This window comes from Pieris rapae, chromosome 18, assembly GCF_905147795.1.
Source record: "Pieris rapae chromosome 18, ilPieRapa1.1, whole genome shotgun sequence".
NCBI classification, from domain to species: Eukaryota; Metazoa; Arthropoda; class Insecta; order Lepidoptera; family Pieridae; genus Pieris; species Pieris rapae.
The window spans coordinates 9,145,833-9,160,948 of record NC_059526.1 but is presented as its reverse complement, the minus strand read 5'-3'; the positions used below and the strand labels follow the sequence as shown (position 1 = coordinate 9,160,948).

The following is a 15,116-nucleotide window of genomic DNA, read 5'->3' as shown; positions in this document are numbered from 1 at the left end:
TAAGCCATTTTGATGAAAATTATTATTCTAATGTTATGACAATATCTAACGATCCAGCACATGGTCACACACGATATAACACAATGATAACAAAACTTTTTTTAAATTTCGGGACAGACTAAAATTAAAATTCGAATATTATTTAAAATTTGACACTGCGATGGTAGCGCCGTCTGTCGGATCCAATGTAAAACATTCCAAAATCAACAACAACTAATAAATTGAAAATTAATTAAAAAAACATTGTCCAGCGGACAAAATTGTGAATCCCAGTGTGGTTTACATTCCCAGATCCCCTTGAACACACACAAAAAATTTCGTCTAAATCGGTCCAGTCGTTTAGGAGGAGTTCAGTCACATACACACGCACACAAGAAATATATATATTAAGATAATACGCCCAAATAAACTCATTAATTGTCTATGGTTTATTGTTGCACGTAATTATTTTGGCTTAAAGGGTTCGGTACCAGGAGATAATAATAAAACGCGTAATTATCCGTTAATGTTTATTAGACAATCAACATTAAATAGTTATTGCTTCATTGAGAATCGAACTCACTTCATGTTGGTTATATTATGTTACGTGCGATAATCCCTGAGCTACGTAAATGTTCATCTGCAATATAATGTAGGCATTAAATAATTGCGCATTTCTATAACACATTATCTATATATTTTTGATATATAATATGTAAGTGCAAGATTATATTTTATTGTGAAAGTTTCACCGATCAGAAATAACAGACTATATCACTCTCACTCAAAGGTGGCCCTGGCCGGTCATTATTAAACCATCGTGTTTGACACGCTTAACTTACGCTTATGTCATTTAAGCAGTGACAACTGACAACTTCAGTTTATTTTGTGATGCCAGCGCAAGCAATCGTGCGCATGCAACTATGTTGAAGGTGCTTGTTTATCTGTGTTTATTTGGATTGAGTCTAAACGCCGTGTCTGGTTTGTACCCAATTTTAATAGTATACAGTTTTACGTATAACAATAAGATAATTAAAGTTATTTACAGCGTCTTATTTTCATTTATTCTGTACATATATTGTTTATTTTATTATAATATGACAAATGGATTCTTTCTAATGGAAGATTTACATACTTATATTCGATACGGAAATATTTATTGTTTTAATCCGATAAAACGTTATTATCAGTTCATCACAGTCACGGTTTGTGGAAGAAGTAGGTACTCAGGGAACCTATAAATGAAATTGATAAGAAATGATATTATTCAAATAACAATTGAAATTTTGAATAAAATTGAAAGAGTTAATTATTTTTTGTTTTAACAATAATTATTCTACGTAACTAAATTAAAGTATGTATGATTAACATATTAATCACCTGTATGTATCTACTTATAAAAAACAAACACATTTCTTTCTTTAATCTAGCGACAACAATTATCAAATAGTTGAAGTATAAAAAAGCTAAGTTGTAAAATTCTATATTTTGAAAAATATTGTCCAAAAATCATGAGTCAGATGACATCGGTAGGGTGAATCACTATAGGTAATCTAGGGTACATTGCTAAGTTGTGGTTTTCCAGTTGTTTACTATTTCGTCTTTTACATATCCGAACATAATTAATTATTTCTTGAATACATAGCTGGTGTAAATCACTTCGTCTGGGTTTAATTTAAATTCCCAATTCCAAGTCGCGATTTACAACTTAAAGCAAAGTTCATGCAAATTACTTTTGTTTTGATAAAGGTTTGTCAGACATTACAAAATTTTATGTAATTTATTTTATGTTAAATTGCAGAGGAAAGACAGTTTATACTAGATTTTTAAATGATGTTCATGCTTCTTAATACGAAGGCAAAAAATATTGTAAAGATTAATTAAAGGAAAAATTAAGAAAAAAACTGTAAATACTGTACATTTGTTGAAAATAAATCTGTTTAATTCTAATCCTTAACAACTTTATCGGTTTATTACCCAAAAACTATTATTTTTAGGTTATCTTTGTAATCTACTAACTACATAGTTTTTTATTCAGTTTACTACAACTACTTAAGTAAATGAAGACGCAAATGAATAATCACCTACTTTAAGAACAAGTTATGTAAACGGAATATTAAAAATTGACGTTGCTGTGCTTGACAAAATAAATTAAATCATTATCTATGTATTTATGTTACAGAAATAACTGTGTGATTCTCCAGAATTATATATTTCCACACATATTAAAATCGTGCACATAATCTTTAGCGTTCATTTCAATAATATGAAGAATACGGAAAAAATATGAATCTTAGAAATATTAAAGCATAAATACCTCTAAATAACCATATTAGTTTTAGCAACTTTAAGTTGGTAATAACTTTTAATGTGGCATAGAAATAAATGGAAATGTGCTTTGTTTTTTAAATGTTACATATTTAAATATATTATTATAATATACCTACCTATAGCCAATGACGAACGGATTTTAACATTTTATAATATCAACCGTATTAAATAATATATTTTTTGCAAAAATGCTTCATTAACCTCTTTGTTTATGGAACTACTTATTCATATAAGCTCTTTATCAAGATTTATATCAGGAGCAGATATAATCTTTTCAATAATTATGATTCATTCTAGAAATACTTCAACCTGTATTTAATTCTTTGGATAGTTTGAATTATGTTTGAAAGATAAATTTTAACCTTTTAAATTATGAATATTATTTTTTAATAGTATATTATCTATGTTTCCTTTTAATTATCGTGGTTATTGGACCCTGGTCCATGATTTTTGGACAAAATTTGTCAATTGATAATAAATATCATAATGTAAATTTACAATTTTATTAGCGGTTAAAGCAATACTGCCGCTTTAACTCAGTGGTTTAAGTAACCTTTGTTTGTTTCGAGTACGGTATCTTCAACTACTTGATAATTGAAACTATTTTCATCGGATATCGTCAAAAAAGACTGTTTCTTGATATATTTATGACAATATTTTATCATGCACTCAATTCATTATGTCTCTCAAGTAAACTTGCTTATTACGTGTTAAATATGATATTTTATATGGAAATTCCAAAATGTAATGGCCATATAATAAGAAAAATATATCTTAAGGTTCTTGATATAGTTATATTATATGAATACACGTAGGTATGTCTGCATCTGCAGTGCGGAACGTGTCAGTTACTTTTTGGCACCCGCTGATCGCCCGCCGTTCACTGCAATCACTTTGATGTTACATTTAAATAGCATAATCGTTCATTATACTCGTAATTGCTCTATATAACCTTACACCAGTACAGAAGTTTTTAAAAAGTTTAGCCTTTAAAGTTAATTCTATGCAAAAGTATCTAGTATTTAAATTAATTTATTATTTCCTTTATCAATTTGGTAATCTCAACCGAATGTTGGTTTCCAACACCACATAAAATCAATATCTAACTGAAAATGATAAATTATTTTACTGACGTAAACTATTTTTATGATCGACGTCAAATGTAATTTATGGATTATAGTGAACGTCAGGTTGCCTTGATTCAAGATTTTGTTATGAAGTCTGAATTTATCTGGCATGCTTTAAATGTTCTGATTTTTGTGTTATTACGTCGTTAAATGCTCGCGTTTACGTTACCGCAAATAGGTTTTTATCTGTTAGTCTGTCGCGCTTAAACTGGTGGACTTCATTGCAAATCTTAATATATATATTTCTTGTGTGCGTGTGTATGTGACTGAACTCCTCCTAAACGACTGGACCGATTTAGACGAAATTTTTTGTGTGTGTTCAAGGGGATCTGGGAATGTAAACCACACTGGGATTCACAATTTTGTCCGCTGGACAATGTTTTTTTAATTAATTTTCAATTTATTAGTTGTTGTTGATTTTGGAATGTTTTACATTGGATCCGACAGACGGCGCTACCATCGCAGTGTCAAATTTTAAATAATATTCGAATTTTAATTTTAGTCTGTCCCGAAATTTAAAAAATGTTTTGTTATCATTGTGTTATATCGTGTGTGACCATGTGCTGGATCGTTAGATATTGTCATAACATTTGAATAATAATTTTCATCAAAATGGCTTATTAAAAATTGAAATTTTGAAATTAAAGACGTGTAGACAGGACAACGTCTGTCGGATCCGCTAGTTATGTATAAATTATTAGAACCTGCTGTATTTAAAAATTGTGTATGAAATGCTATATGAGACCATTTTCTAATTAATTTTTTTTAGTTCTCAGTGCAGTGGACTACGATTATGGCGATTATTATGGCGATGAAAGCAAAGAGATTCCTTTTAGTGACCAAGAACCAGAAAAACCTACAAAACATAAAATCAAACCCTTAGATGAGGATGAAGACATTTTTGATGACGTAAAACTATTTAAAAATAACATAAAATTCGATAATGAGGCACAGTATGATAGTATTGGAGATTATCAAATTAAAGATAATAGATCAGAAGAAGATATGAAAGATAAAAACATTAAATTACCGTCTAAATATTCAGAACGAGCTAATGAAACACTAAATAAAGACCAAATTAAATCAACAAATAAAAAAGATCAATTTTTTAACGATGGGTTTGAGGATGATATAAAAAAATATCTGGATAATACTAAACAAGACAGCTCAAATAAAGATATTTTGGAAGAAACTGAAGCTATTTTAAGAGAAAGTGATAATAATTTTACAGATATTCAATTAAAGAATTCAAAAGATACTATAGAAAACATTAATGCGGGATCTACCAAGTTGTTAGAAGAAACTGATAATAATGATATAAATAAAAAGCTATCCACACAAGATTCAGATACCACAAAAGCCACACCAAATACAACATACAATGCTTTCAATGATTTAAAAAATGATTTGTCGGAGTTGGATGCCGTTCGGAGTAATCTAGGAGAAGATTTGGATACAGAGTTGAATGCAGACACTAACTTGGGATATGATTTAAGTGAAGAAAAAGCCGATGACCAGGACTATCAGGAAATAGGTGATGACGATTTAGACAGAATATTTTATGAAGAATCAGAGGAAAAAGTGTATGACGATGAACCATCAAGACATGATTATCCAGTAGGTCAACAAGATAAAAAAATTTATTACTCAAATGATGCTTTATCTGCAGTTGATTCTACACCATCTGAAACTACAGTCTCCGAAGTAACTGAGAGAGAACTAACTGACTCGAGCAATATAGATTCTTCTCTATCCACGCAGCTTAATGCTGCAACAATTTCAGATGCTGAAACGGAACTAATAACAACTCAGTCGGTTGACACTACTAAAGCCGTAAATTTTATAGAAAATAAATCTGAAATTCCAGAATTTAATGAACTAGATTCTGATGACCAACGTAAGTTTAATGAAAAGTATCAAGCTGAACGCGCAGCTCATTCAGAAGCAACAAACACGGTTCAAATACATTTAAATGTCAATGATAATTCTATAGTGTGTTCTCCGAATTACCCAAACTTCTACCCAACAAACCAAATCACTGATTACGTGATTACAGGAGTAGGACAAGGGATAGAGATGAACATTACAGATTTTTCTGTTAACAGCTTTGTAGGAGATTATGTACTTATTATACCAGGTTAGTGTTTTATGCCAGAAATTTAACATTTTATTACAACGTGTATATCATATTATCATTACATAAAATCATTAAAGAAATATATTATTATCAACGCTATAGTGAGCTTAATGGATTATAGGTGAAACTGAAGAAAAAGGTTCCGACGGCATCCTGATCAGTTATTCGTTACGAAAGGAACGTCGTTTCCGTTTCACTGACGTAGACAAGATGTTTATACGTTTCGAAGCAAAAGCCGGGATGCAGTTTCAACGGGGTTTTAATATAAGTCTCCGAAATATCAGTAAGTAAATTGCTATTTTCCTTAAGGAAACTAGCTATATATATCGATCTTGCCTAGCTTAAAAAATCGTCAAGATCTTTTAAGCTAAGCAAGATAGAATAAATTTATAGTTTTATTTCGGTTTATTAATAAGTTCAGTTCACATAAAGTGTTAAAAACTAAGTCACTACTTCATCTTTGTAAAAGGCAACGCACTCACAAACCTTTAGGTAGTGTCATCGTCCATGGACGGCGGTATTACTTAACAATAAGTGTGCTTCTAGCCCATTTGCCTCCTGTTTCTTACATTCTTACGATCCATCTTCATATAATAATAAATATAAAGATATATAATATAATATATATAAAGATTATGATTGAATTTATCAATTCAATCATAAATATATATAAGCTTAATCAAATTATTTTTAGTGTCTCGACCAGACATAGTAAAACTTCCAAACCCCGAAGAAGACAAAATTTACTTTACATCTAACGCGACTATTACCGTGAATCTTGGAGGAGTCAGCATTAACGGTTTTATCTCAAAAGAAGAGGACTTTAGAAAAGTTGTTGCCGATATGGCTACATTATACATCAACACAAAAGGAATCTACTCTGGACTGAACACGACGTAAGTACAAATACATAATACGTAAGGACATGACCAAGAAGTCTGAAGATAATTACACAAAGAATAACTAGTAAATAATACCTTTTAAAAAGAAACATTGTGAACCTTATCAGTCATAAATAACAATTTGCATTATTCCTCAATAAATAATATTATCGGCCGCGGCGTATATCTGTGTGTCATCTGATAAGCATGTTATATTATATTGTTGAATTAAATAGTTTTGAATAACAACTTCCTAATTATAAATAAATATAATTTAAACGATACAGAATTTATAAAAAATTATATAATTAAATTGATATAGTATATATATCTATCTAAATATATATTGATGGCAGATATAATACATATTTTACTGTATTAGTAGTAGTTAGCCAAAGCCAAAAGATTTATTTTTTAGTGTGTAATACTTGCGTAAACCAAAAAGATATAGATAATACTTTTAAGGTCTATAGAACAATAGCCACAATTTTTCTTTATATAACTGCATTATTCCGTGATTTTGGTATAATTCTATATATTTAGATCACAACAAACCTACTCATTTAACATCGCAATTATTAACGTTTGTTTAAAGATGGATAAGCAAGGAGCATCGAATTGACAACCTTCTTCGAGTTTTAGTAACGTCTACTTAAGATATAATGCAGATAGATGTAAGGTTTGCGTATATTTTTGGAATATTATTAAAATACCAAAGTAAATCTTACGTCCATCAAATTCCGGTATACGTAGACCATTACAAGGCGCATGCGCGCCATTTACACATGCGCCAGAAACGTCACGACTATTTTAGTAGGCAGCTCCCATTCGGGTCGGCACATCGCACCGCGCTTACAAAAACCTAACTCAATCAACCAAACGTGCAAATAAACCAAAAACAAAACAATAAAATATATTTATAAAAAACGGTTAAACATGAAAGTAACTAATCAATGGATTAAAGAACCTAAACTATATTAACATACGTGTTAAAATGCGGCAATGCGCCACATCGATCACAGAATTCCCTGATGCCAAAACTTTGTAGTGTCAAATATTTACAATGGAGCCTCTTATCGATAGGAATAACTTCGCTGTGAGTGCTATGGTTACTGTCGCGATGCAAGTCTTATTCTTCACAATCGCATCGCTCTCGCAGAGTGATAAGGTGACAGATTTTACAGGTGGTGCCAATTTTATTATTATCGCTCTATTGACTTTCTTTCTGGGACAAGGGGGCAACACTTTGAAAAGCTATGACAGCAGACAACTCATGGTCACGGCGTTCGTATGTTTGTGGGGTATAAGACTATCCGGGTATCTTATATACAGGATCTACCACATAGGGCGAGATAAACAATTCGAAGATCGCAAGAGTAACACACTGAGGTTTGCCGTTTTTTATACATTTCAAGCTGTTTGGGTGTACATAGTCAGCCTTCCAGTTATTATCATCAATTCTTCACATCATTCGTATCCAAAAGCTCCAAAAACAATGACAACTTTGGATTCAGCGGGAGCTGGGGTTTTTGTTTGTGGATTGTTGATTGAGACCTATGCAGATTTACAGAAATTCGCTTTTAGGCAGGAACCGGCCAATCAAGGGAAATGGTGTAACGATGGATTATGGGGTTTGTCTCGACATCCAAATTATTTTGGCGAAGTAGTTTTGTGGTGGGGTATATTTATAATATCGCTCAACATTATTGAAGGTATCGAATTCATTGCAATATTATCACCACTGTTCACGACCGCCATTATTTTATTCTTATCAGGGATACCGCTCCTCGAACGATCCGCGGACGAAAAGTACAGAGATAACCCAGATTATTTATACTACAAGTCGTCTACGTCCCCTTTTATACCGATACCGCCGTCATTTTATGTGGAAGTGCCAAAATTCCTTAAGTGTTTTATTTGTTGTGAGTTTCCGATATACGACTACACAAGGGAGGAGTTTGCGGCGCCCACTATCATCACCGAGACCACCAGCATATCGATGGTACAGTCCCAGACATAGCTACCGGGCGCCGCGCGTGATGGCGCTGCGGCCAAATCTTTAAGTAACGGAAAAGCCCAAAACGCACCCAAACAATTGTGATACTCGGCTGAGGAGCGTCCTCCAGTTAAATTGCCAAACTCGTTGCCATTAAAACAAAATAATACATTGGATATGAATCGTTATAACGCATATATGGAAAATTTGCGAAAAAGCAAAAAACTCGCACTAGATTTAATAGATGATACCAAAGATATGATAAGAGAAGATCAAACTCCTATTAAAAATATAAGATTAAGAACTCCTTCTGACGATTTAGATTTAAATTTACCTAGCACTAGTAAGGAAAAAGCAACAGAATATGTGAAATATGGTAAAATAACGTTTAACACAACAGCTATTCTTCATCATTATCCTCAAATGAACAATACCGAGAATCACTTACATCACACAAAGAGGCATATTAAAGATAAAGTTAAAATAGATAACAATAATGTATCAAAACCTCAGAAAGTAGAAACTAAAGTAACTATAAACGATGATAGTAATTGTAATAATAATGAGTCTATAATTAGAATTAATAGTGTTAATAATATAGAGAGTGTATCAAGGCCGGTTAAGTTTACTGAAGAAAAACTAGTATGAGGGTTAGCCAACTTCACTCTTCATTTGCGAAGATGGAAGTTCTGGTACAAGAAACCCGGACGAGTGAAACAAAACATATCCAAATACAAAATGCTGTAAATAAAAATAAGACTGGATACATTATACCTGATTTATAGATACTAATGGTTGTAAATAAGAATAATTCAATGTCACTAAGATAGCTAGTCGATTCCGTCTCAGAAGATTTAAAGTGTAAGAAGAATAGTTCTTTTAGTTTCGGTAAGTTTTGACAATTAATAATATTTTATTCATTTAGTCCATCCGTGCCTCGCTAAATCATTTGAGTAATTTGAACGAATCTAAATACATTTATTTTTTATTTCCACATAATTATTCTATGTATAGATCAAGGTACCTAGGTATATATATATATAAAGCAACTCTTGTGAACTGAGCCAGTGTACAAAAAAGGTCTATCTCGATAGAATTTCTATTTATTATATACCCAGTTGGAATGTGCGCACGGTACATCCAAAAGTTTAGACTTCCGCCTCAGGGTTTTACTCGGTACCCGTAGACCCAACCTCTCCATTATGTCTAGACTATCTTTTACGAACCCGATGACGTAAGTATCCTGGATAAATACACTGACAAAGTAAAGTTTTTAAATTAAAACACAGAATCTTTGCCAGTTGAATTAGCTTTTTGCAAAACCTATCTATATAAAATGTATTTATTTTGCAAACACTATTGCTTACTTTTTAGTACCAACATTTTTTGCCAGCATTATCTTTGAATTCCAACAATCAGGTGTTCCATTTCAGCGTGAATTAAGAACAAATCGATAATTGTGACAAAGCTCTATCACAATCGAAACCAGAACGCACTCGAGTTAAACTTCAATTTGTGTTTCTGCATTTTCATTTAGTTACATGCCTTTTAACTATTTGGTCCCAAAATCAAGTAAGATATAATTATTAATTAAATGTACAAGTGAGATGTCCCAGTTTCACATCGCTGCTTTGTACACAACGTATCTATAAACTTTTGTTTTTTATAGTGTTTTACATAAAACATTTATATTCCGTCAGTTATATTAAATTTAACATATTACCGTATTTTGACTGGTTACTAATGTATACATTTGCAAATAAACGAAATGTTAAGTTTTAACTAATGTTCATGCCATTAGGCTGTACGTTGTTTTTAACAGAGAGAAATTCCTCTATTTATCTATATTTGTTTCTTCTAGACTAGTGTTTCCTACATGTATATACTATGTATATGCTTATACTGTATAAGTTGAATAAGAATTCAAGCAAACTAAGTACATTAAGTAACAAATGACCTGCGATGCACTTAAGTGCGCTGGAGTGCTAAATTAGAAATAGTCCGGGCGTTTAATTAAAGCTATTTATAGTGCAGGAGGTAATTGCCCTAACTGCTAAACATCTTACTATGATGTTCAAACGCATACCACTGTATCTTGTCCACCTACACAATGTATGGGACGATTACTACACGCTGAAATAATTTACTACGTAAATGCAGAGAAAATTTTACTTTCTCATGGGTAGATATAACTCCATTACAAATTAACTTATTTAGAAAATTGTAAGCTCTGTAAAAATGTTAAAATAATAATGTTTATGTTTTGTGTCGTATAAGGTGTTTTATATTTACTAAATAATAAAAGTATACAAAATATTTTGACTAAAGAAATTCTATGGAATGCACACTATTATATATGTACAATCTACTGACGGAAACTAGTATAATCTAAAAATAACAATACACCTGCAATGTTCCACCAAAGGGCAATCAGCATTTGGAATGAGGCCAAACGTCTTAGCGGATCGCGCGCTCTGATATCTACACACACATAATACACATGCTGCTTTGTATCTCTTGTATGTTGATTAGAATTGTAATTGTCAACGTTAGGCTTCGGCTTTTCCTTAAGACAATTAGTGAGTGCGATATTTCTAGTAACTTAAACGGCTTTTATATTTCGTGCACTGTCAGGAGTTGATCTGGATTAAGCAAATATATCGGGCTTGTGTGAATCCAAACGTCACTTATTCATTCGAAAATACTCGACTAGTATTGTTGCAGCATTTTCAAAATTTGCAACATACATCATATAATTTTAAAAATCTGTAAATGAGTCGTTAAACTTAACTAAAAAATTACATTAAGTAAAATTAACATAATGTAATTTTTTTAGTTAAGTTTAAAAACGACAAACTTATTTCAAAAATAATTAAAAGTAAAATTAACATTTAAATATTTTTGAAATAAGTTTGTCGTAAACCGCATTTCTTATCTAGCTTATATTTACGACGACTGCATGTAAAACTATGCATGGGCACGTAATATATTTAATATACAATTTTGACCTCTGACCTAGAATACAAACACATATTATCAAGGTTGAAGAAAGTGTTTGTATTTAAATTATATTATAAGTATATACTATACTAAGGAATTTATATGCATTTAATATTTCGATATTTAATGCAATAAATTATTTATTATTATAATGGTAAATATATTATAATAATCTCCTGTACTGTATAATTTTAAATACCTTTCAAAGCTTACTAATTTCATCATAGTAAGAGTTTATATCTCTTTTAGCTTCTTTAAATAAATCTACATTTGCTTTTATTTGTATTTCAGATTGGAAGTAACACGGATCCTTAGCCGAGGTCTCTGCTTTCACAATTGGCCAGGCTCCGATCTCTGTACTGAAATCGTGTTTTCTGTTCCCTTGGTATACGAAAATGAAACTCTGGAGACCAGGTTCACCAAGCAGGATCTTAGAGAGATGTGGGACAGTTATTCGGGAATAGATCCTTTCGCTGTGCGCTTAGAGAGGATGGGTATTCGGGTAGGTTTAATATAAACGTAAATCAATAATTTACATTACGGTAATCTTTACCTAAATCTCTCATCACAGGTCATGGCTGACTGTTTTAAGCATTCCTTGAGGTGATATAAGTTGGATTTTATGATTCCAATTCAAAGTTACGTTCCGTAATCATTGGCCTAAATGTGTAAATAACAAATGCCACATGCTACGAATGCAAAAACCCTAATGGTTCTTTAAATTGATAATTATATTATCATTTGCAGGAATTTACATACCCAGATGACGAAACCACACTCACTGTATGGCTGGTGATCGCCGCTGGGGTCATCATTTCGATGGCCATGCTTGCCTTTGCATTGTGGAGGTTTAGCTGCTTTGAAGAGTACACCAAGTAAGCACATTTTCCTTCAAGATTTATTGTAGTTGCCTGGCGACTGGTGGTCAAAAGTTATCAAAAGTTATCACGATAAAACGTAGACGTGAGGGCTTTTCAATTAAGCTGTACTGGCTCTAGTACTATCTTTTAGTACAATTATTTGCTATTCAGAAGTACTACAGCGATTGACGGGATTTTTGGTGATTAGCGGCTTTTGTGTAAGAAACACTGTGTAAGTAAATTAATAAATCATACATTTCCTTTTCTACTTTCAGGATGCCTGCCTTCAGTGACACGGACAGCCTGCGAGATGAAAAACGAGTGTTGGACCTCTACCCTACTCCTCATCAGACGCTGCCCCCTCTCTACTCGGACGACAATATCAAGTGGGCCGATGATGTGTACAGCAATAAAGGTAATAAGGATTGATATTAAGTATTGTTATAATAATATATTGAAACCAAATTTATTGACAATTATATAACTTGACATATCGAATACTCAGCAATTATGTGGTTGTGTATTACTGACCACAATTGCACACAGGTTTAAGTTAAATATGTAGATGATAAACATTATATCGACCTATTGTTAAAGAAGTAGTAAACGATCATTTGCGTAGCTTGTCTTATCTAATAACACTAAGCCTTTTTGTTGCGTCACGTAGGCTGTATATGTTACACATCTAAGGTCATTATCTCACATAATAATAAAACATTTATTCATTATTTGACAGTCACAATTTTTTAACATAAAATAATACAAATTGTCTAAATTTATGACTATAACAAATTTCCCACATTGGAGTCTGACCGCCTTCTCAAGGCATTTCCATTATTGCGCATTTTTTCCCAATCATTGACTCCTATTGCTTTAATCTTGTCTTCCTATCAGTGGTCTTCCCTATGTTCTCTCAATATATATTAATAGCAAGTCAAATTCACTCTATTTTTCAGATGTCGGCTTCTCAAACAAGAGTTACATGCAGGATATCTATGACATGGACTCTGACGACGAAGCTTTTCGCGCTCCCGATAGGTATGGCCTTACATATTTTTATGTGTTAACAAAAACATATTTCATGCTATAAGATTTATTTATTTACTGAATTATCGTGTTTTTAACATTATTCTCTTCTAATATTCTATTCAAGTAAGTTACTTTATGTACTTTGAAATGTTTTCATAATTTATATCTTCGTTGACCATTCATAAAATAATACTTCATGTCACTAACCATTGCACTGAGCACATATTATAGCCGTGCCTCAGATACTATCACATTGTTTCAATAATTTCAGGAGGTACACAACAGACGTGTAGCCGAGATGTTACGGTATGCTTTTGATTTTCTCATTAATATCTTACTCTTTTTGTTCACTTCCATTTGTATGTGGTATGAAGTAAAACCTTTTATAATTAAAGTTAATACTTTTATTTGCTTTATACTTCAGAATGCCATTTTCGAAGATACGAAAAGAGAATTAATGTTGCTTTTATTAACATTTCAGAAATCACTCTGGTGCCATCAGTCCTCGTGATATTTACAATGTGTGAAATTTTACCAAATTATTATAGTTACTATTTAAAATAAATTTCTGTAACAAATTGTCAGTTTAGACCTATTATTCTTAACATTTGCTTGAGCCCATTGTTTACTTATTGTGCCTGAGTGGCAACGAAATATATTATAAACATAAGAGTTCAATATTAATTACATTTCTATATAATATAAGAAATAATAGGTCTAAAATAAATATAGTATTTATGATATCGACTCCGTTACATGCCTCATGCATTTTTGAATCGTAAAATAGTTATAAAGTTTTAACTATGATCAGTGAGATAAATTTTATAAAATATGAAGCAATATTGTATTAAAGTATTTAGTTTAAATATAGATAATATAACTATTAAACGTAAGCACAATATATCATGAGGGGAAAAGGTGGAAATAGGTTTCGATTAATGAATCGTTATAAATGCTTGTAGTAAATATAACTCATCCTTAATATATCCAACCTTATACGACATTCTACCCATATTTCACAACACTAATATATAAACTGTGCGTAACACGTCAAGCATAGCGTCGCATTGCACGTTCAGGCAAAATGTCTTATTGACGCTTTGCGAAACATATACAATACAAAATCATAGAATAAAAATAGAACGATCAATGCAAAGGGTTGTTTCTGTGAATGATTTTAGTCCCCTCGAGTTAGGTGCTCAAAACATATTCCTAGAAGTAAGATTTATGTTTTAAATAAAATAGAAATATGAAACGCAGCTGTTGTAATTTAAAACAATTTTTATTTCTGTTGTAAGTTTTCATTTTATATTATTTATTTTTAATTTACATTTGATTTCAATAAATGGTTGTTTTAATTTTTGTGTTTTTTTTTATTTGAGTTAATAAAAATATCTGCTAATACCCATTGCCCCAAAACGTTGTAAATATACATGGTTGTGACATTTTTTAAATAAATCAAATACAATTTAGAACATACAAAATATGAAGTATAATCAAAATATTATTCCATTCTTTATGTAGTCGTAAGGTGTTTAAGTAAATTTGTTATATATGAGTGTACCTAGTTTAATTATTAATAAACTCATAAATCTATTAAATTAATTATTTAATGTTGAAAATATATAAAAACAATATAAAACGTTACAACAAATAGCTAATAAATAGGAGTTGAAATAATAATTAAATAGATTTATATAAAAAAATATATAGAAGATAGCAGATAATCATTATTTATTATGTCAGCATAAGAATAGATACTATGTGCACTACCTG

General features: G+C 31.3%; 2 protein-coding genes and 1 long non-coding RNA gene across 4 annotated transcripts; 2 read left to right on the top strand and 1 right to left on the bottom strand.

The window, feature by feature from the left end:
- Positions 1-495: 495 nt before the first annotated feature.
- On the bottom strand, positions 496-2,498 carry LOC111001378. The gene is made up of 2 exons (XR_002600473.2): positions 2,427-2,498; positions 496-619 (listed from the first exon to the last, which is right to left on the bottom strand). It is a non-coding gene; the product is annotated as an uncharacterized LOC111001378 (long non-coding RNA).
- LOC111001376 lies at positions 783-14,454 on the top strand. Of its 2 annotated transcripts, XM_022271262.2 has the most exons (10): positions 784-960; positions 4,207-5,574; positions 5,696-5,857; positions 6,269-6,470; positions 11,743-11,953; positions 12,199-12,326; positions 12,587-12,726; positions 13,268-13,349; positions 13,612-13,646; positions 13,822-14,454. In XM_022271262.2, the coding sequence occupies exons 1-9, from the start codon at positions 903-905 to the stop codon at positions 13,631-13,633; spliced, it is 2,373 nt and encodes a 790-aa protein (XP_022126954.2). In that variant the 5' UTR covers positions 784-902; the 3' UTR covers positions 13,634-13,646; positions 13,822-14,454. The 2 variants fall into 2 exon arrangements, with proteins under 2 accessions (XP_022126953.2, XP_022126954.2); XM_022271261.2 differs by lacking the exon at positions 13,612-13,646 and having other exon boundaries at positions 783-960.
- On the top strand, positions 6,816-8,627 carry LOC111001377. Its single transcript, XM_022271263.2, has one exon. The coding sequence runs from the start codon at positions 7,519-7,521 to the stop codon at positions 8,473-8,475; it is 957 nt and encodes a 318-aa protein (XP_022126955.1). The 5' UTR covers positions 6,816-7,518; the 3' UTR covers positions 8,476-8,627.
- Positions 14,455-15,116: the final 662 nt, after the last annotated feature.